This window comes from Prionailurus bengalensis, chromosome D1 (assembly GCF_016509475.1).
Source record: "Prionailurus bengalensis isolate Pbe53 chromosome D1, Fcat_Pben_1.1_paternal_pri, whole genome shotgun sequence".
Taxonomy (NCBI): domain Eukaryota; kingdom Metazoa; phylum Chordata; class Mammalia; order Carnivora; family Felidae; genus Prionailurus; species Prionailurus bengalensis.
This window is the reverse complement of record NC_057346.1, coordinates 111,323,778-111,343,991: the sequence shown is the minus strand read 5'-3', so window position 1 is coordinate 111,343,991 and position 20,214 is coordinate 111,323,778. Positions and strand designations below refer to the sequence as shown.

The 20,214-nt window shown below is 59.1% G+C and overlaps 1 protein-coding gene and 1 long non-coding RNA gene across 3 annotated transcripts in view; one reads left to right on the top strand and one right to left on the bottom strand.

The window, feature by feature from the left end:
* LRP5 (LDL receptor related protein 5) overlaps positions 1–20,214 on the bottom strand; it is a 104,823-nt gene that overhangs the window by 4,774 nt on the left and 79,835 nt on the right. The window contains exons 13-21 of the mRNA XM_043581878.1: positions 18,944–19,143; positions 14,568–14,776; positions 13,217–13,407; positions 12,401–12,610; positions 9,393–9,518; positions 6,391–6,627; positions 4,200–4,310; positions 2,258–2,494; positions 1,931–2,070 (exon numbers count right to left, since the gene is read on the bottom strand). Of these exons, the coding sequence (XP_043437813.1) occupies positions 1,931–2,070; positions 2,258–2,494; positions 4,200–4,310; positions 6,391–6,627; positions 9,393–9,518; positions 12,401–12,610; positions 13,217–13,407; positions 14,568–14,776; positions 18,944–19,143 (1,661 nt within the window). The remainder of the gene's footprint in view (positions 1–1,930; positions 2,071–2,257; positions 2,495–4,199; positions 4,311–6,390; positions 6,628–9,392; positions 9,519–12,400; positions 12,611–13,216; positions 13,408–14,567; positions 14,777–18,943; positions 19,144–20,214) is intronic.
* Positions 6,907–8,813, top strand: LOC122484084. Of its 2 annotated transcripts, XR_006297532.1 has the most exons (4): positions 6,907–7,278; positions 7,559–7,634; positions 8,455–8,544; positions 8,700–8,813. It is a non-coding gene; the product is annotated as an uncharacterized LOC122484084 (long non-coding RNA). The 2 variants fall into 2 exon arrangements; XR_006297533.1 differs by lacking the exon at positions 8,455–8,544 and having other exon boundaries at positions 8,700–8,810.

Sequence of the window (20,214 nt, the reverse complement as noted above, 5' to 3'; positions counted from 1 at the left end):
GCTGGCTTCGTGCAGGGTCTGTGTTTGGCGTGATGAAATGTTCTAAAATCCACGGTGGTGATGCTCGCACGTGTCCGTGAATTTGCTAACCACCGCCGAATTCTACCCTGTAAGCGGGTGATTGGTGTGGTATGTAAGTTATATCTCAACAAAGTTTTTAAAACGATAGCTGGGGGGCGCCTGGGTGGGTCAGTCGATTGAGCCTCTGACTTTGGCTCAGGTCATGATCTCACGGTTCGTGAGTTCAAGCCCCACATTGGGCTGTCTGCTCTCAGCACAGAGCCCACTTTGGGTCCTCTGTCCCCTTCTCTCTCTGCTTCTCCCCTGCTCATTCTCTCTCTCCCCCTCTCTCAAAATAAATAAGCTAATTAATTTTAAAAAATAGCTGGCTGGGGGCACCTGGGTGGCTCAATCTGCTAAGCATCCGACACTTGATTTCAACTCGGGTCATGATGTCAGGGTTCATGGGATCGAGCCCTGCCTCAGTGAGGAGCCTGCTTGGGATTCTTTCTCCCCTCTCTCTCTGCCTCTCCCCTGCTCATGCTCTCTTTCTCTCTCTCCCTGAATAAACTTAAAAAAAAAAAAAAATAGCTAGTTGGTAATAGTGTCATCTCTTGCTAATAAGACCCCCTCCCCTCAGCTCCCAGCAGAGCCAGAGGACCGAGAAGCCAGGGGACTGAGCCTCCCAGTATCTGCATGGGGGACCCAGGGGGCTGTCCTGGAGTGAGCTCGGCCTTTCATGATTGCTGGTATTTCCAGCTGGTCATGTGGCACACATGAATGTCAGGGGGACAGTAGCGGCAGAGAGGACCAGGCGGACGGTGGGGAGTATTCTAAACTCCAGGCTCTCGGCTCTTGGCTTCTGCTGCCCCTAGACGCAGCCCCGGCCTGCAGCCTCCTGGAGACGCGGTTCCCAGCAGGTGAGGCCGCGACAGCGACCCTTGCTGCCCCCTTCCTCCCAGACGCCTGCCAGTGTCAGATGTGCTAAGGAGGGGACGGCCCGGACATGAGAGACACAAGAAGGGCAGTGACACCCAGCCCTGGCGGGTGGGGCTTCCTGGAGACCCCCAGAGAGAGCGCAAGAGGCAGAGGTCACCTTAGAGGAGCATCTGTTGCAGGAAGTTGGGTTTTTTAAGGATCAAAAAGCACAGAACCACGTAACGTCAGCCCCGATGCTTGTATACACAGATTCACACTCACGCATCAAGCTCGCCCCGTTCCCTGGGGCTGTGCCCTTGGGAATGTCCTCCCCAGCCTCGGGAGAGGTCCCCTGGCAGGAACCTGTAGGGGGCTCGGGCGCTGGGGGCTTCTGTGTGTCACCCTCTGTGTGACCACTTCTCTCTAGCGTGTGGCTTGCCTCGGACTAGGGCCCTCACCCTCCGGCTCTGGAAGCTCAGCCACAAAAGTCACCTGTGAGTGCCAGCCCTTTGGAAAACAACCCAGCTGTTTTCTGGGACCCAGCAAGGGCCTGGGAGGGAACATCGGGTGCTCCTGGCAGGGACAGCAAGGAGAAAGTCATACAGGCACACTGGGAGCACCCCGTCCAGACAGGCCCTACAAGAGACACAGTCACGGACAGGGTGGGCCTGCGAGGGTCAAAGACAATCTCTGGGACACTGAAATGCCCGGCGGCAACCCGGGAGGTGGGGTTATGGGGGAGACTCCGCCCTTGATATTGTTATGGGGTTTCCAGATTAGCCACCACGAACAAGAAGCACCCTTTCTAAACAGGAAAAAAAAAAAAAAAAGTCACAAGGGAAAAATGACAAGATGTGCAGAGGGAGGAAAGTAAACGCTGTCACCATTCTCTGTGACGGCGGGACAGCTGATAATTCCAGAAATGCCGAGGTCACAGGAAGGGGTCCCCCTGACCGGCCACCGATGGTGGGGACCCCCCCAGATGGCCGGGCCTCCTCCCGCGCCCACTCACCGGCGGGTACAGCGTGGCCTTGGTGCTGGATGAGCTGCTGGACGAGGCCCCGGTGACGTGGTTCCGGTCGTAGAGGGGCACCCCACCCCGGCCGCCCATCAGGCTCACGGAGCTCATCACGGACTTGCCGCAGGAGATGCCTGCCGCGGGGGGAGGGACGAGGTGGCTCAGGGGCCGGGCCGCCACCCCCCCCCCGACCCAAAGCACACCCTCCTCGGCTTCCGCGGCCCCCAGGTCCAGGTTCAGGCCCCTCTGCCCACCGCCAGGGTGCATCTTCCCCACTCACCCCAGCCGTACCCAGGGCCCTTGCGCACGTCGGCTCCTCACCTGTGAAGGGGCCGTGCTGTGAGCCGCCGGGGGCTATGAAATGCAGGGGTACGTGGGGGGTCCCGCTGACGTACTCATGCGGGAAGGGCCCGTTGGCCCCCGTGTAGCGCTGACACACCACGCGCTGGCAGACGAAGTAGACCCCGCCCATGACAAAGAGCGAGAGGATGATGCCCACGACCGGCCCGATGGCACTGCCGTGGGCCGGGGTGTCGTCGGAGGGCGGCTTGGTGATCTCTGCCAGAGGACGGGTGGGAAGAGACGATCGACGTTAACCGAGAAGGACAGGCCCTCCCGCGGGGGGTGGATGCCGTGTGCCCTGGAGGGGCCGCTGGGGTCCAGGCACAGCACCCGCTGGGGGAGGGCGGGAGGAAGGGAGAAGCTGGGTGCTGCGGTGCCACGCCGCCTCCCCCCAACCCTGGCCTGCCCGGAGCACCCTCCCCCCCTCCGCCCCACCCCTGGCGGAGCTCTCCACGCTGCCCGACAAGCCCTCAAGAGCCGTCTCAGGTTCATCCCCCAGGGTCCAAGGGCTCTCTGGAGGCCCGGTGACGCCCCAAGTCAGGTGGGCCAGGAGGCCGCTGGAGCCGGTCACCAGGAGCTGACAGGGGCCACGGGGGTGGGGGCAGGCAGGCAGGGCCCGGGGGCTCCGAGCCACGCCAGCGGGGGACTTGGCCCACACGCAGGGGCAGAGCTGGGCTGATGGAGACCCTGGGGGCCGGAGGCCTTCACCAGCAGGGCTCGCTGAGCCCCACACGCCTGCTGACACAGAGGTCCCAAGTGAGGGCAGTGTGAGGGGCAGGGGCCAAGCCCAGGCTCGGGGGGCCCAAAGGTCTTTCTGGGCATCCTGACGGGGCGACGAAGGCCGGGGGTGGGGGGGTGCTCCTCAGGCTGCCCCCCGCCCTGGGGAGGGAGCACGGAGACTCTAAAGTCAACTTCGGCGAAAAGAACGTTCACTTTCCCATCAGGCCCAAGGATTCCGTCCACCACGTCCCCTCTTGCCAGCCAGAACCCGGCAGAGGAGGAAAACCGCCGGCTTGGGCGACCGGACCAGACTCTGGATAAATGTCGCCCCTGACACCGGAGGCGCCATCATGCCAGAGTCTGAAGAGAGACACGGTCAGACTGGCGCCTGCCAGCAAAGGGGTGGGGGCGTGACCCCCGGTGGCACCCACGGCCGCCCTCCGGCCCCAGGTCACTCACTTTCTTGAGACGCTAACTGAGGTGCCTCACCTCGCTTCACACGAAGGGACAACGTGCTCAGGGAGCCCTCCTCCTTCCCTGCTCTCAACACCCCTCTCCCGTAGTCAGCTCTCAGCCCAGATACCTCTACAGTGAATGCAGAGCCCACGTCCTCAGACGTGTGCACACATTCCCACTTCCTGTCTGAGACTCCGGCTCCCCCCCCCCCCCCCCCCCGTCGGAATCAAAGACAGCCCTTCAAGAGCCACCACCTCCAGGAAGCCTCCCTGACTGCCCTGGCCTCACATCCCATGGCCGCCGTACCCCTGACTGTACAGGCCACGTCACTCACGGGGCACGAAGTACCATGCACCTCCTCGCCAGAGAGCAGGCTGACAGGGAGAGGGCCACCCCGACCCCCATCCTCTGATGGGGATGCCTGACAGGCTGCCGAGTGAGGTCCTGGCGGGCAGAAGCGTGCCCTCTCAGGCACAGTCAGCCCCAACCACAGGGGCCTGCCTCCGTCACAGCCGGAAATACCCTCATGGGCTCATGCGCCCCCCTCCCCCTCCCAGCTCAGCCCCACAGCTGCCCCTACCTCCAGGCAGGCTTCCCTGCCGGCCTCCCCCAAGGCCAAGTGCTCCCAACCTCCCAGCCTCCTCTGTCCGTGTACCAGGCCCCCAGCATATCTTCTCCCTCTAGACCCCACACTCGTGGGGAGCACCCCAGCCCAGGGTGAACCCTCCACGGGAAGCTGGCTCACCGCACATGAGCTCATCCGAGCCGTCGATGCAGTCAGGGAAAGAATCACATTGCTGCTTGATGAGGACGCACTGGCCACTGGCGCACCGGAACTGGTTGGGCAGGCAGACGGCTGCAGGGGGAGGGCTTGCGCTCAGAGAGGCTGCGGGGCGTGACGCCGCCAGGAGGGCGAAGCGGACAGCCGCCAACCAGCGCTTCCCGCCCCGCCCCCGAGACCCAACAGAAAGGTGTGGGTTCCAAACGCAGAACGGACAAACGGGACTCTTTCTAGGATGGGTTCAGGGAATGGTCACAGCAAATGCGGTCTCCACCCTCCCCTCGATGACCCCTATTCCAAGGTCTAGGCACGGCTGGCAGGGAAGGGACCTCAGTGACTCCCAGGAAGTACTTATCAGGCTCCTACCACGGCTCAGGCCCATGCAGAGCTAGGACTAACACAGCCCCTGCCCGGAGGCTCTCCTGGGTTATGGGGAGGTGACAGCCAACTAGAGGAATGACCTAGAATGGGTGGGAGCAGGGACAGGTGATATCTCAGCAGAGCTCCCAGGGTGGAGGATTAGGAGGGGGGAGCAGGGCTCAACCAGGAAGGAAAAGGCAGCTCACGGCCTTTTAGACTAAGAGGAGGAAGGCTGGGTATGGCCTGTTTCCCTCGTGTTCCAGAATGCCAACCCAGAAGGAGCTACCGTTGCAGAGGAGGGCACTGCCCAGGGGACTCAGCCATCGCCCACCCCCAGTGCTTGCTATCCAAGCTCTCCAGCCGCCCTGCCCCACCCCAAGCGCCCCTCCCTGGGACCCTGTCCTCGCAGCGGGTGGGACAATTTGTTGGTAACAAAGGAGAGGAAGCTTCTGAAAGAGAAGGTGCAGCCCAGAGCCCAAACTAGGGCGTGCTGTGGGTGCTGCACGTTGCTCCCAGAGAAACGTTACAGGGGGAGAGGCGGGGGGACGGTTCCCAGCCAGGGCTCCTGCCATCCTCTGAGACGGCCACCTAAACACTCATGCTAGGGCAAGGCTGTATGGCTGGGCTCAGCAAATGTCTCTGCAAAGGGCCAGGCAGCAGGTATTCAGGCCTTGAGGGCCACGGGTCTCTATCGCTTTAGTGCAAGTAAACAAGCGAGCCTGGCTGTGTTCTCACGCAACTTTACGCAACCTGGTGGCGGTCTGGATCTGACTCTCAGGCCACGGTTTGCCAACCCCTGGCCTCCCACCTCCATCAAATTCTCGGAGGGTCCATAAGCTGCAGAGACTTAACATCTGCGGCTGTACAGGACCAGCTGAGGAGATGAGCCCCCACCCCCGGGCCTTCATCTTCCGTAAACGGCTGCTCATCACGAACGGGGACAGTAGACGGTGATCCACCAGCGTGTGGGTTATCTCACAACAGCAGCCGGTGGCTACGGGGGAGGCAGGGCAGGCCATCAACAGCTCGGCGGCAGTCGTGGGGCCGTGGTGCTGATGCTCTGTGGCACGAAACCACTGAGCAGGTCGTTTATAAAAGGGAAATTCAGAGAATGCCCAGAAACAGAGGTTAAGGTTAAACAGAGGTTAAGACCGCACTGCTAAGGTCTAAAGGAAGATCCTGCTGGTCAGAGTGGACCGAGATGACTGAAGCACATCTTTTTGTCACATCCGGCTCACCGGGTTGCTAGAAACCACCCAGGAACAAGCATTATCCCACAGACTGCTCTGTGGAGGGCAGCACTGCCTTTGGGGACGAGTATTTATCCAGCTGACTACTGGATTTGCCTGGGGTTTTTGTGAAACTCTTGAGCCAGGGGCGGAAGGCAAGTGACTCTCCCAGCCTGCCTTCGAGCCAAACTACTTGGCAGGACAGGGTGGGTGGCAAAGTTTTCCTCCGTAGGCCTACGAATAACATTTTCCTCTCCCAACCTGAGGATTTAGCGATTTCGCCGCGGACAAACGTTCTACCCTACTCTTGCGTGGCCAGCCTGGGTTCACGCTCCGGGAGGACGACAGGGCAAGTGGCTTGCAGGGGGTGGGAGAATCTCAGGAAGGGGGCAGCCAGGATGAGGCCGGGGAGGGCGGGGGTGGGGCAGGGCCTGCGAGGGTCGCGGTCCAAGCCCGGGGCGGGCAAAGGCGGGGGCGGGGCCAGCGGGCAGGGGCGAGCCAGTGGGCGTGCCCATCCCAGGGCTGCCGGGGGCGGGGCCAGCGGGCGAGGGCGGGGCCGCTCTCACCGTCGCAGTCCGCCTCATCCGAGCGGTCCTGGCAGTCGGCCTCGCCGTCGCAGCGCAGGCGCAGGTCGACGCACTGGCCCCGCGCGCAGGGGAACTGGGCCGCCGAGCACACCGGGCAGCCCTCCTCGTCGCTCTGGTCGTCACACTCGGGGAAGCCGTCGCAGCGCCAGGCCCCAGGTATGCAGTCGATCTCCCCAGTGGCACACGCGAACTGGTCTGGCGAGCACGTGGGAGGCTCTGCAGAGAACAGGAACACCATCACGCCACGCCCCGCCCCGCCGGGCCGTGCGCCGCGGTTCAATCGCGGTGCGGCACCCGCGCGGTCTCCACTGCAATGGGACCTGCCGCTGTGAATCTTATTTGTTGCCTTTTTTTTTTTTTTTAACCGTAGAGGGGATGGGGGGTGTTCGGGAATCTGGGCTTGAAGCAGCAGGTACTACACCAAGTTGAGCAGAAAACGCTCTGGGCTGGAAACTCGACCCCGACCGCTGAGAAGCCGGGGCACAACCCCTTCGTGTGAGTCTCCATCCCCTCACATGCAACTCAGGGCACTGGGCCAGGTCTCTGAGGATGCCCATGGTACCCCCAACTGGAGCCCTGCCTTCACCTGCCTGGGGTCCCAGGCCGGGCTGCCAGTCTGCTGCACCGTGTGCACGTCCGCCTGGCCACACCTGAGTGTCCATTGTGCGCACACACGCACACCCCTTAGGAGATGAAGGGTCAGAGAGCAGGTGCTCAGGACCAGCACCTGTTACAGGTCTGGGGCAGCTGCTGCAGTGGGACTGGGACTTCGTGGGACCCACGGCCACGGCGGGGGCCGGTGGAGGACCTGCAGGGTACCTTGCTGAGGAGTGAGCTAAGGAGAGGCAGGAAGGCGAGAATACCACGGTGAGGGGGTGCGAGGAGGAGCAGGAAGGCTCCCAATGGAGGGAGTCACCTGAAGATGGGGAGCTGGGTGGGTGGAGAGGAGACCTGGGGCCACCTCCTACCAGCTGACCACGGCGAGTCGTTCCACTCCTCAGATCCAACTTCCTCAGCACAGGCCAAGTGCAGGCCAGGACATGGTTGGGGCGCAGGGTGGGACAGGAGGGAGTTGGACAGGTCTGGGGTTGAACCTAGCCCCCCTCGGCAACCGTACAACCAGACAAACCCCCCCCCCCCCGCCCAGCTCCCCCGATCTCCATTTCCTCGTCTCTGAAACAGAAGCAGCGACGCTAGACCCACGCCCCTCACGGGACAGCAAGGTGAGTGTAGATGTGTGTGGCCGTGCCGACTCGGGAAGGGCTCAAACAGCTTTCACGATGGCGTGCTGAGAATGCTGTCCGGCTCCTGCCACTTCACGAGGCATGAGGGTCCACGTCACCCCTGAGAGCCCCTTGGAGCTCTTATCCTTCTGTGCTGTCCCCAGAAAAGTAGCCAGGCATCAAGTCTGAAGGGCCAACGGCAGGAGAGGGGCAGAGGGGCACATCATTCAGGAGCCCCAGGGCTGTGGTCCAAGGGAGAGCAGAGCAGCCCCCTTTGTGCAGCCCTCTCTTTTCCAGGGCAGCCTGGACATCTGTGGGAGTGGCAGAGCCACTCAGGCCACAAAGCCACTTGAGCCCTGGGGCTGGAACCTGGGAGAAAAGCCATAAAGACGCTCAGGAGAGTCAAAGCGGCCCCCAGCAGGGACAGCCAAATGTCCCCTCTGCTCTCAGCAAAGCTCTCTGGGGTTCACAGTGTGAGAAAGGACCAGCGAAAGCTCCTGTGGCCCTACCCCTTGAGCTCCTTGGCAATGGACAGTCTCTCCAGGGGCAAGGCCAGCTGAAGACAGGCATCTGTGTTGTACTGGTGGGCATGTGCTGACTGTCTTCTGTGTAAGACACAGTGTGGGTGCCGTAAGGGGTGAGGATAAGCAGAAAAGGGGCAGGATAAAGACCAGCCCCCAGGAGCTCACAGAAGAGAAGGGGAGATGAGAAGATCCAATGTGACCTGGGGGACACTGAGGGCAGCAGAGAGGAAGCCCCAGGATTTGGGCTTCATCACAAGTGACAATAACGGTTGTCCCTTTTTGTTACTACTGCCCAGTGTCCCACAAGTAATAGCAGCTGGCATTCCCATGTGCCACGTTGGGGACCATGCAAAGTGCTCGTTACTTAATGTCACAACAACTCCAAGGTAGGCACTCTCGACTGCTCTATTTTGCAGAAGAGAAAGTGGAGGCTCAGAGAGGGCAAGTGACCAGCTCGGGATTGCTGGGAAGTGGTAGGGCTGGGATCTGAACCAGGTCTGTCTGACCTTAAAGCTTATATTGTTGACCACTCCCCACTCAGCTTTAGGGAAAGAAGAGAATCAATCATGGAAGGAGAAAGAAAAGACAAAACTACAAAAAGAAAACAGACAAGCCTGCTATTGGAGTTGCAGACTTCAGCACCCCTGCCTGACAGCTCACAGGCAGTCGGGGGGAATACAGACGGCTTGAACAACACCATCCGTCAACTGGATCTAACTGATGTCTACAGAGCACTTCCCCCAATAGGAGCAGATGACACGTTCTTCTCAAGCTGACATGGAACACTCACCAAGAAAGAGCACATGCTGGGTCATAATATTAAAAGGATAGAAATCATAAAAAGTATGTTCTCTGACCACAGTGGAATTAAATAGAAATCAGTAACAGACTAATAGCTGGGAAATCCCCAAATATTTTGAAATTAAACAACACACTTCTAAATAACTCAGGGGACAAAGAAATTGTCTTAGGAGAAATTTTAAAACATGTGAACAAATTGAAGAAGATATAATTTATCAAAATTTGTAGGATGCAGCAAAAGCAGTACTTAGAGGGAAATTCATAGCCCCGAATGCATACCCTGGAACAGAAAGGCAGGTGAAGGGAGAGTTGGCCCTGGAGAATGGATGCCACATTGAGTGTGACTTTAAAAGGATGCTGGGCAGAGACCTGGCAGGCAGGGAATCAAGTCCCTGTCCGGTGTCCCAAGAGAAAGTGCTGAGGTCACACCTACCACCACAGGTCAGCAGGTTCTGCAGGAGCACGAGGTGGACTGGGCATGAGCACCGTGGTGTCCCGTCACCCTTGGCAATGCAGATGTGGGAGCAGCCACCGTTGTCCCGGGCACACGGGTGGGCCGCTGTGGAGACAAAAAGAGAGAGGGGGTCAGGCTCGGCCTCTCACCTCAGGACTGTAGCCCCAAGGGTGCTGGAAACTAGGGCCAGGCAAGAACTCACAAGAATGGTCACTCCTATAGGCCAGGCCCCTGCAGTTAATCCCACTTAATTCCCGGGGCAGCTGACAGAGTCTACTTCCATTAACGTGCATTTTACAGACAGGAAAACGAGAGGCTGAAAGCACTCACAGAACTGGCCCAACATCACACCCTAGCCCGTCTACACTAGCTCCCACTGCTCCCGCAACCATCGCTCTACACTGCCTGTCTCTCGTGGTGTAGTGCACCACCCCCCACAAACATATGTCCACGTCCTAATGCCTGGAAGCTGTGAATGTGACTTTATTTGGAAAAGGGGTCTTCACAAATGTAATCAAATTAAGGCTCTGGAGATGAGGTCATCTTAGATTTTGGGGGTGGGCCCTAAATGCAACAACAGATGTCCATATAAGAGCCCCAGAAGAGGTGAAGACACAGACACAGGGGAGAAGTCTGTGCAGGGACTGTCTCTCTCTCTCTCTCTCTCTCTGGAGCCCCACTGGAGCCATGTGGGCCCAAGGAGCACCTGCAATCCCCACAACGTGAAGGACACACAGAGCCGCCCCAGCCCACAGCCCCCAGAGCGGGCCACAGGCCTGCTGACACCTTGACCTCGGGCGTCTGGCCTCCAGGCTGTAGGAGAACACACTTCTGTTGCGTTAAGTCACCCAGTTTGTGAAGACTTGTCATGGCCGTCACAGGAAGCGAATACACATGGGGATAAATAGCAGGACGGCACATCCCCGGGGAACTTGCGGTTTTCGATTCGATTAACCGAATTAACCAACACCTGAACAACAGGAAGACGCCGAGGAGGGTGGCTGCCCTCCCCCGGGCGAGAGGAAAGGAAAAAAAGCACTATCCCCCACCCCACGGAAAAATCAGTGTCCTGCCTCAACCTCGGGGGTTAAGAGTTTAAAGTGACAGAAGTCACGGTTTAGAGCAGGGGTGAGCAAACTTTCTCTAAACAAGAAAGTAAAGGGTTTGGGCTCGATGGGCCAGACCATCTGTCACAAGTCAGCCAGCTGTAACACAAGGGTGGCCATGGGTGAGGCACAAACCAATGGGCGTGGCTGTGTGCCAATAAAACTTTGTTATAAGATCAGGTGATGTCCAGATGGGGCCCAGGGGCTGTGGAGCGCCACGCGTGGTTTAGAGTTTAGCTGTAGAATTTCGTGGGTAAGCAGGTTGGGTGCTCCACGTCCCAGGTAAATATGGGAGTGCTCACTCAAGGATCTCCCACCCTCACCCAAAACAAGGAGCCTCTCCCTACACATCACACGTTGGCACTCATGGGGACATCCCAGTTTCCAGCTTCATCCCTGTTTGTTAAGCATTTCCTGGCTCTCCCAGCCCCTCAGGTCCAAGGACCTGCTGGTCGGCCTGCCTGGCTTTCTGCCAACACCGGCAGGTCTGGGCGTTCGTGGGCTCAGTGTTCACCATGCTGAATGGTTCTGAAGGCTGTGACACCCGGCAATCAGTGGCTTCCCTGAGAATGGTGTCAGGGGCCAGGGAAACTCAGGCATTCTCACCCCTATCCATTGGGTGCCTCAGCTATCCGGAAGCCGTTGGCCCAGTGACTTCACTTAGGCAGGACCTGGCCAAGAACCCACAAGGACAGAAACCAGCCACCCGGCAGTCGACACAGAAGTGACCAATTCGCTCCATCGGAGGTCACGCCCCCAAGCTCAGAGCAGGGAGCCTCACGACCTCACTCAGAGCCACGTGTTTGGACTCCACACATAACTCTGATGAACTCGATCTGCCCAACCCACCGGGGGTAAGCTTCAGAAAAGCCAGTGAAGAAACAGGGGCTCTGCCCTCAGATCCAAGCCCTGCCGTGTTGATCAGCCCGTTGACGGGGAAGTGAATACCCTTTCTAAGCCCCACCCTCCTCAGATGTAATGCACAGTTAGGGCAAAACAACACAGGCAACAAAGTGATGCACTGAGCACAGGGCCTGGGGGCTAAACGGTCAGAGCAGCTTTGCAGAGCAGGGAGGCCGAGAGAAGCTTATCCACGCCAAGTGCCACACCTGACCCTGGGTGGGGGCCGAGGAAGTAGCAGGAGTTACTCAGAGCAGAGGAAGGCGAGCAGAGACAAGGACTCCAGGGACGGGACACGTGGCCAGCGGGAGCGTGAGGGGCCCAGGTGAGGCGGCAGGTGGGGCAGCCCCCCCATCCCGGGCCTTGGAAACAGGGAGCTCGAAGATGGCCAGACCAGGGGCATCGCAGGACAGGGACAGCGATGGCCCTGCTCACCGCTCTGTCCACGCAAGCAGCTGGCAGCTGGGGTGTATTTAGTGAAAGCGGAGTGAGAAAGACAGACAGACAGACACATTTTCCTGTGTCCACCTATAGTCACACACAGAGCGGGTGGAGAAACCACAGGTCCCAAGTGTAGGGGTCCTGATCTCCCAGCCCTTGGGCACAGCCCAGACTGTCGGAGGAAGAATCCTAAAATGCCTCCAATCTCCCAGCCTGATCCCCAGCACGGCGGATGGGGTTCTGCTGGAGTTAATGAAAGGGGACGCTGATTTGAAAGTGGGTGACTCTCACGGGACCCTGGAAAAGCCGAGCAGATTGTCCGGCTGGTAGCAGACGAGGAAGTCAGGTTCGGATCTGTTGCTGAGATGGAGAGGCATACTGAGGACCCGAGAGTGGCCCCTGCCAACAGCCAGTCAGCCCGCAGCCCTCACACTGGCCAGCCTCCTTCTTTCTCCGAGGGGCCGGTTCGGGGCTCTGCACAGGTGCCCCCCCTCCGGTCGGTCGGGGACCTGCCCACGACACTGCCCGCCCTCCACGTACAGAACTCCTCCAGGCTGATGTCCTCCACGGCGTGGATGCCGGTCAGGTGGGCCACCCGGCCCTGGACTCGAGTCCGCTTGTCCCCGGTGGTCTTCTCCACACGCTCGATCATCTGCTGCTGGCGGTCAATCCAGTACAGGTGCTGGCCCAGCACGGTCAGGCCCACGGGCTGCACGATGCTGGCATCCTCCAGGGTCAGGCGGTTGGCCCCTGCAAGTGGGACAAGTGCCCCCCGAGTGGCCGCTGACCCCGAGCGCTCAGCCCATGCTCAGCTCGGAACACAGGGCCGCAGGGAGCCGGGAGGGGGGGGGGTGGATTCTGCGCTCTGGCCGGGGCCAGGAGCTGGAGCGGATTCCCTGGAAGCTGGCCGACCTGGCACCTGGGCTGACCCCTCCCTGCAAGCACGGTGCCACCCCCTCCCCTCCCCCGCCCCGAGTACGGAAGAAAAGCCCCTCTAAGCAGGTCTCCAGCCCAGAGGCATCCGGGTCTAAGGCGGCCCAGGGCAGAGCGGCCACAGGGGTGGGTGCTGGAGGCAGAGGGGTCCCGGCCCACACTGTGGGACCCTGGCAGGTCACCCACCCTCTCTGAGACGCCTCTTCTGCCCCGCCACACGGGGATCATTCAGGACCCACGTCTTGGAACTCTCAGATGATAATAGTACTCGGTAGACATAAAGCCCCAGCATGACGCCCACCTGACGAACACGGAGGCTGCCCCCACTGTTCCCGATGACAAGGAAGGCCGGGTGTCCCCGGGAAGGTCAGACGTGTGGGTTGCCGAGGGACCCAATCCCTGGGGAGGCCCCAGGGCACCTACCTGACAGGTCGCAGCTCTCGATACGCTTCAGGTCCGCGTCCACCCAGAAGAGCTTGCCCAGCCTATTGTCCACCACGAGGGCCACGGGGCGGATGAGGCCCGTGGTGAAGAGGACCTCACGCTCGGTGCCGTCCAAGGCCGCTCGCTCAATCTTGGCGGCTCGGTCCTGCATGTTGGTGAAGTACAGGTACCTGGGGGAGGGGAGCAGGTGAAGGGTGTTGAGTCCCCCCATCCCTCACCGGGAACAAGCTCGCCAGGCGCCAGATAGACCAGCCCCTGACCCTGCGTCCATCCAGCCGGGCTTTGGAAACTCACCAGGCACAAGGCCCCGGACTCTCAGGGCTCGCCCCCCAGGCCCTATGGGGTTCAATGTCCCAAGAATTCCCATCCACCCAGAACCTCAGAAGGGGACCCATAATTGGAAGCTGAATCTTTGTAACGCAGTTACGGTGAGGCCATCTGGTCAAAGAACACCCGGAGCCCCCAGAAGCTGAAAGACAGACAAGAAAGGATCCCCACCGAGCCTCTGAAGGGGGCACAGCCCTGCCACCGCTTGACGTTAGATTTCTGGCCTCTGGAATCGTGAAAGAACACACATCTGCTCTTTTCACCTCCCCCGGCTTGTGGTCAATTGTGGCAGCAGCCTTGGACACCAGCGCCCACCCCAGCGGCTACAGCAAAGGAGCCCCTGCCTCCGTGGAGGCCAGCCTCGAGGGAGACTCATCAGCTCGCGGAAGAGCCACTAGGCTTGTGCTCCCTGAGCACTCGTGTGCCGCGGGGGCTGACATCACCATCATCCTTCTCGGAAGAAGACACCGCACCCCCGAGGTCACTTCACCTGCCTGGGGTCACGGGGGCAGTAAGCGACGGGGTCAGGATTCCAACTCGGGTCTGCCCGGCCCCGGACGCGGGGTCGCGCTGGCCGTCGCCCGGCACGAGCTCCACCAAGCGGAGCCCCCCAAAATCTGACTCCCGCCTGGCGTGGCAGCCGTGCACGAACCTTCCTGCGCTCAGCCTTGTTTCTGAGCTTTACGGCACGTGGCTTTAAGGCTCCGCCTCGCCCTGGTTATTATTCCCTTTGGGACCCTCCACGTCTGTCTACCTCCTCTTGGAAGGAAGAAGCTCCCGGGAGTCGAGGCCGTGCCCAGGAGGGTAGTGAGCTCCCGGTGGGGAGACGTATTCAAATAGCCAGCCCCCAGCTGGGATGCTATGGAAGGGATTTTTGCTCAGGGTTCAAATTTGACGGGGATGGTCCAAAACCACGGATTAAAACTTCTATCCTTCCCGGGCCTCCCTGCCCCGGGGTGCAGCACCCCACACTGCGGTGCCCGCCCACCCCACCGCCTCGCACCCTCGCTCGGCGTTGACGACGATGGCCCGTGGCTTGTCGCGGTCCCCACGGAGCACCACACCCATGGCGTCTCCATTCAGCCGGTGGACGTTGATGGTGTTGGTGGCCTCACACGTCCAGAACAGCGTCCGGCTGTAGATGTCGATGCTGAGGTCATGGGGCTGCCTGTCCGGGTTTTGGCTCTGGCTTGGAGAGGTCAAAACGAAGGGCTGCATGTAACACAGGAAGAGATGGGCGTTGGCTACGGGCGTCCCGGGAGGGCAGAGGCCTCGGTGCCCGAGTTCAGACTGAAAGTCGATCTCCGACCCTGCGTCTCGACCTTTCCTGTCGGATCAGCACTCCCCCACGTGCCCGCTTGAGAGGGAACCTGATCATGGAGAGGTCCTAGAAGGGCCCTCGCCCCTCTGCGCGGATCTCCAGCCCACCCCTCGGCAAACTCCCGGCGGACTGTCGGCTGCCACACCCTCTGGGCGTTCCTGCCCCGGAAGGGCCACCTGGTGGCTCGACAGTCAGCCCAGGGTCACAGCCTCCTTCTCGAGAGACATCTTCTCTTTTCTCGCTCGATGTTTTGGGCTCATGCTTTGGGAGTAAGACCTTCAAGTCTTGTTATTTGTTCAACTCAGGGTGACAGGACCACAGGTGTATAGAACACAGTTCCACCTCTCACGGCCCCTTCCCTGAAGGAGAGGCCGGGGGTGCAGGCCCGGGTGGGGGTGCGTGATGACACGCAGTGCCTGTCCCGAGCAAGGGGCCAGCCGCCCCTCCCGGCAATGGTTCTGTCTACACTCTCTGGGTCTCTGCCCTGCCGGAGAACTCTGCCTGACTCTGTGCCACCTGCTGTATCTCAGGGGGTTCCATGAAATGCCGCGGAGGAAGGGAGAGCCCGAGGTCACCCTCATCTGCCTTACAGACCAGAAGCCTCACTCCCTGGTGGATCTGGGCCCCTTGGGTTACCCCGAAAGACCGTGTTCAGGTTCTCAGGTGATCTGAGCTGGTGCAAGGCGGGCTTCCCCGGACTGCTACCAATGGTTTGGATGAAAAGTCCCTTCCTCTGAGGGCATCCTTAAGATGATGCTGTCACAAGAGCTCATTGCAAACCTCCTTTATCTCTTTGGCAGTCACTGAAACGAAGTCCCCTGGTGGCAAGAAGGGGCTTGCAGCCAAAAAGAAGCCCCTTCACCAGGCCCAGTCTCTTGAACCCAGTTGGAAGGGTACACCTCCCCCCCTCCCCGACACACACACACACACACACACACACACACACAGTCCCACTGGGCGGCTGGCAGTGTGTGACTCACATCTCAACACAGAGCCCTTCTTTAAAGGGTCGTGTGCCTCTGCAGGTGATAACACCCACCTCCCCAAGAGCTGGGCGCTCTGGGAGCCGAGCGTCTGCTCCAACTGGGCACATCCCTTTCCCCCGAAGCACAGACTCTGGGCCCTGAGACCACAGCCCAGGGCAACTGATGGGCTGGGACTGAAGCAAGACTGCAGCCCAGCCCTGGCCGTGTCCCGGGCATCAACCCTGACTTTGGGACGCCAGCCATCAGAACAGGCAGCTGAGAAATGCACGGGGCATGAGGTGACACGCTGCCCACACCTGTCCTCAGGCAGACGGATGACCGTCCAGTTATAAAACCGGAACTCCACGAATGCAAGATTTCTTAATAGAATCCTATTCGAGGCCACAGTCAACACCCCACCTCCTCCCCAGGACACAGTAGCACCTAGCCACGTGGGGGCATCCACAGGGGTGCTGTCACAACAGCCCAAAGACCCAGCGTCCATCAGTGGAAGGACAGAGAAGCAAACTGTGGTCCACCCACACAATGGAGCGTTTTCAGCCTTAAGAGGAAGAAAATTCTAACACCTGCTCTGATACGGATGAACCCTGAGGACATTATGCTAAGCGAAAGAAGCCAGTCACACACACACAAAAATAAATAAACACTGCATGATTCCACTTATATGAAGTACTTAGAATATAGTCAGATTCGTAGAGACGGAAAGGAGAAGGGAGGTTGCCTTAGGGTGGGGGAGGGGGAGGGGGAGTCAGTGTTTCATGGGGACAGGCTTCCAGTTTGGGGAGATGACCGAGATCTGGAGATGGTCGGGGGTGACGGCCACAGGACAATGTGTGTGCTTCGTGCTGCTGAGCTGTGTCCTTGGAAATAATTAAGATGATAACTTTTGTGTATATTTCCTACCCTGAAAAAGTTTACTAGGAAAACAACTTAGCCAAAGTAGATAACAACTTAAAACGTCGTCTTTGGGGCTCAGGGATGCCCCTCATAAAGGATCAAAGCCACTAGAGGGTAGAGTTTTGCAAGACGCACAGGGAGGGAAACAGATGTTTTCCAAATGAAGTAGGAACCCAGAAGGTGTTTCTTAAAAGGACTTTTCCTTCAAAGTCTTCCCTCGCATTTGCAGGACGCCATGAACGGACCCTCTTGATGAGACTTCCAGGCAATTTGCGCCTGGTACCTTTCTCAGCAGGAAAGCCACCCATCATCAATTAACACCTCCCATTCTCCAAAGGACTCAAAGGGACTGTCACCTGCATGGTGGAGGGAAGAAAGGAATATATGCCCACCATTTCACCAGCTCTGCTCCCACAGAGATGATACACAGCTGCCAAGGCTCTGCTGGAGCTTTTTTTTTTTTTTAAGTTTACTTATTTTATTTTGAGAGGTGGGGGAGGGACAGAGAGGGAGAGAGAGAATCCCAAGCAGTCTCCATGCTGTCAGTGTAGAGCACGATTCGGGGCTTGATCCCATGACCCTCAGCTCATGATCTGAGCTGCTATCGAAAGAGTCGGACACTTAACCGACTGAGGCACCCAGGTGCCCCTCGGCTGGGGCTTTTTTATTTTTTTTTTAACGTTTCATTTATTCTTAGACGGAGCACGAGCAGGGGAGGGGCAGAGAGAGAGGGAGACACAGAATCGGAAGCAGGCTCCAGGCTCTGAGCTGTCAGCACAGAGTCAGAAACGGGGCTCCAACTCACGAGCTGTGAGATCATGACCTGAGCCGAAGTCGGACGCTCAACCGACTGAGCCACCCAGGCGCCCCTAGGCTGGGGCTTTTATCACCGACCAAGGACACAGACCTCAGAGGACAGCCTGTTAACTTCACATCGTCGCTCGATGCAGTACTTTGCCAGAAGCGATGCTGAGCCCGTACACACAGCCCTAGCACCCAGTTCGGGCTAGAAAATGGCCAAGTGAACTTTACTGACACCAAAGTCACCCCAAAATCTCCACCGGCAGCATTTCTCTGCACCGCTGCTGTAACAGTGCCGAGATTTCACCGTGACAACCTACGTGCCTACCCCGACCGTGGCCATGGAGCGGGTCACCATTTGGTTCCGTGGCCTCTGTAACAGGAGTCCTTGAAAACAGGCACGGTGAGCCAGGCGCGTCCGTGAGCGAATGCCACACGAACGGAACGCCGGCCACCGCCGCCTGCCACGTGGAGACTCTGAGGGGGCCCCGAGGCTGCAGTGACAACGTCCTTCATGGCACAGGCCACAGACACCTAGCACGGAAGCCGTCCGTTGTGCTGGCATAAGCATTCTGAAAAGACGAATCTGTCGGGATCAGTGAGTGACATGCCGGGGACGGCTGGAGCGCGACAGAGATTTCACACTTGCCAACGCACAGGTCGTCCGTGAGAAACTCTCGGGCAATGCAGAGAAGGGCAGGGATACACGAGCACACACCCCCCCCCCCAACTCCCTCCATCTCCCGTGGGCGGCGTCACGCCTGTGAGCGCGGGGCTCGTGACTTCCCGCCCGCCGTCCCGTCGGTTCACGCACACCCACACCCACGAGCTGCAGCCGTGCGCCCCCGCGTCCTCAGCAACGTGAGGTCTCTTCAAGGTAAAGCGCCGCAGTCACTTAGGAGTTCCGTCTTGAACCACTGAACGTATGCAGACAGGTGCACCTGTATTTACGACGTCCCTATCTTTTCTTCACGGGTCACCGGCGAGAGTTCAGAGTGCAGTGCGCCTCGCCCCCTTCCCCCATCGCCCTGTGGTCTGCCTGTGTGATTCTGCGTCATGCAGTGAGTTTTAGGAGCGTAGATGCTGCGTTAAAGCAAACAGACCGTACGATTCCTACGAACTAAAAATAAATCCGGAATAACCGATACCAACTAGGCTTGCGCGAAACCACTGTGGGAAGAAAAAGAAAATCCCATTTCTGCATATAATCTAAGGGTTTCCCACTGCTCAGGATTATACCCTGCGATGACATCATTAGAACCCAAGCCGTTGTTGACGCAAGCCGGGCTCTGTTGGCAAAGCAAAGCGGGGGAGGGGAGGGGGGTGGGTTCCTCGCGGAAGTGACCCCCACATACCCCAACGGGTTACACTTGCCTGGGTCCCGTCGTCCTTGGCTCGCTTGATGTTCTGGCGCCCGTCCACCCAGTAGATGAACTTGTCCAAGGGGTCGTAGTCGATGGCCTTGACGTTCCTCAGCCCGTGCAGGGGTAGGATGAGGTCTGGGCTGTGCTGGTCATCGGGGATCATGCGGCTGATGGCACATTTCTGGCTGAACAGCAAGAAGGTGGTGGGCGCTAGAACGAGGCAAACAGATGAGGGGGCTGCGCGTCAGCATCCGGAGCCAAAGACGGGGTCGGCGGGGATGGACCGCGTCGCCCTTCGCGGCGGGGAAAGTGCCGGAAGGACCTAAAAGTACTTCCAGGGGGCGGACCGTGGGAAATTTTCCTCTCTGCACGATGCGTGTCTCTGCTGTTTCAGCATCTTGTGAGTGCATGAGTTATTTTAAAGCAGATAGCAACTGATTTTCAACTTCTCAAGACTTAAGACAGAAGCTGGGAAATAGTAGCAAATAGTCAACTCCCACCCACAAATGTACTTGCTGCCTGGACAAGTGTGTGAATTGCCGTCGGCCCTCAGGTGGTCAAGTGAACGGTATGAGGCGAACGATGGCGTGGGAGGGGTCACCTCGTGGGGGTGTCAGTGAGCAAAACGGGCTCAGTGCAGAAACTGCACCGCTCAGAACGTTTAAGAGGCCAACAGCTACAGCCTGTCAGAATTCCAGTTGGGTGGCTTGAAACAAAGTCACGGCCCCCAGTCTGCCGGCCACAGGAGCAGAGACTCGAGTTACAGGCATCCCCGCTGGCTGATGGGTCACCTGCACCACCTGTGCTTGACCCCGCAAGGTCTGGCCCCCAGGGGACGGGGACAACAGGACCAAAGGGAGCCCAAGAGTAGGGAGGCCCAGGCTGGACAGACGACCCACTACTTCATCAAGACACAAACACATGGTCCAAGCCCTCGGCTGAGACATTCCACGGGGGCATCTTTGGACATAAAACACCGTCACTGGGGAGAGTACTCACTCACAGAGCCGGGCCTAGGCCTCTAGGTAACAGGCAGTGTATACAGTGCGAAACCTACTCAGCCACCCATGAACGCCAAGGCACCCCAGAAAAGGAGCTCCTTTCTAGGGGCACCTGGGTGGCTCAGTTGGCGAAGCATCTGGCTCTTGATTTTGGCTCAGGTCATGATCTCGCAGTTGATGAGTTCAAGCCCCGCGTCGGGCTTGTGTGCTGCCAGCTCAGAGCCTGGAGCCCACTTCGGATTCTGTCTCCCTCTCTCTCCGCCCCTCCCCTGCGCGTGCT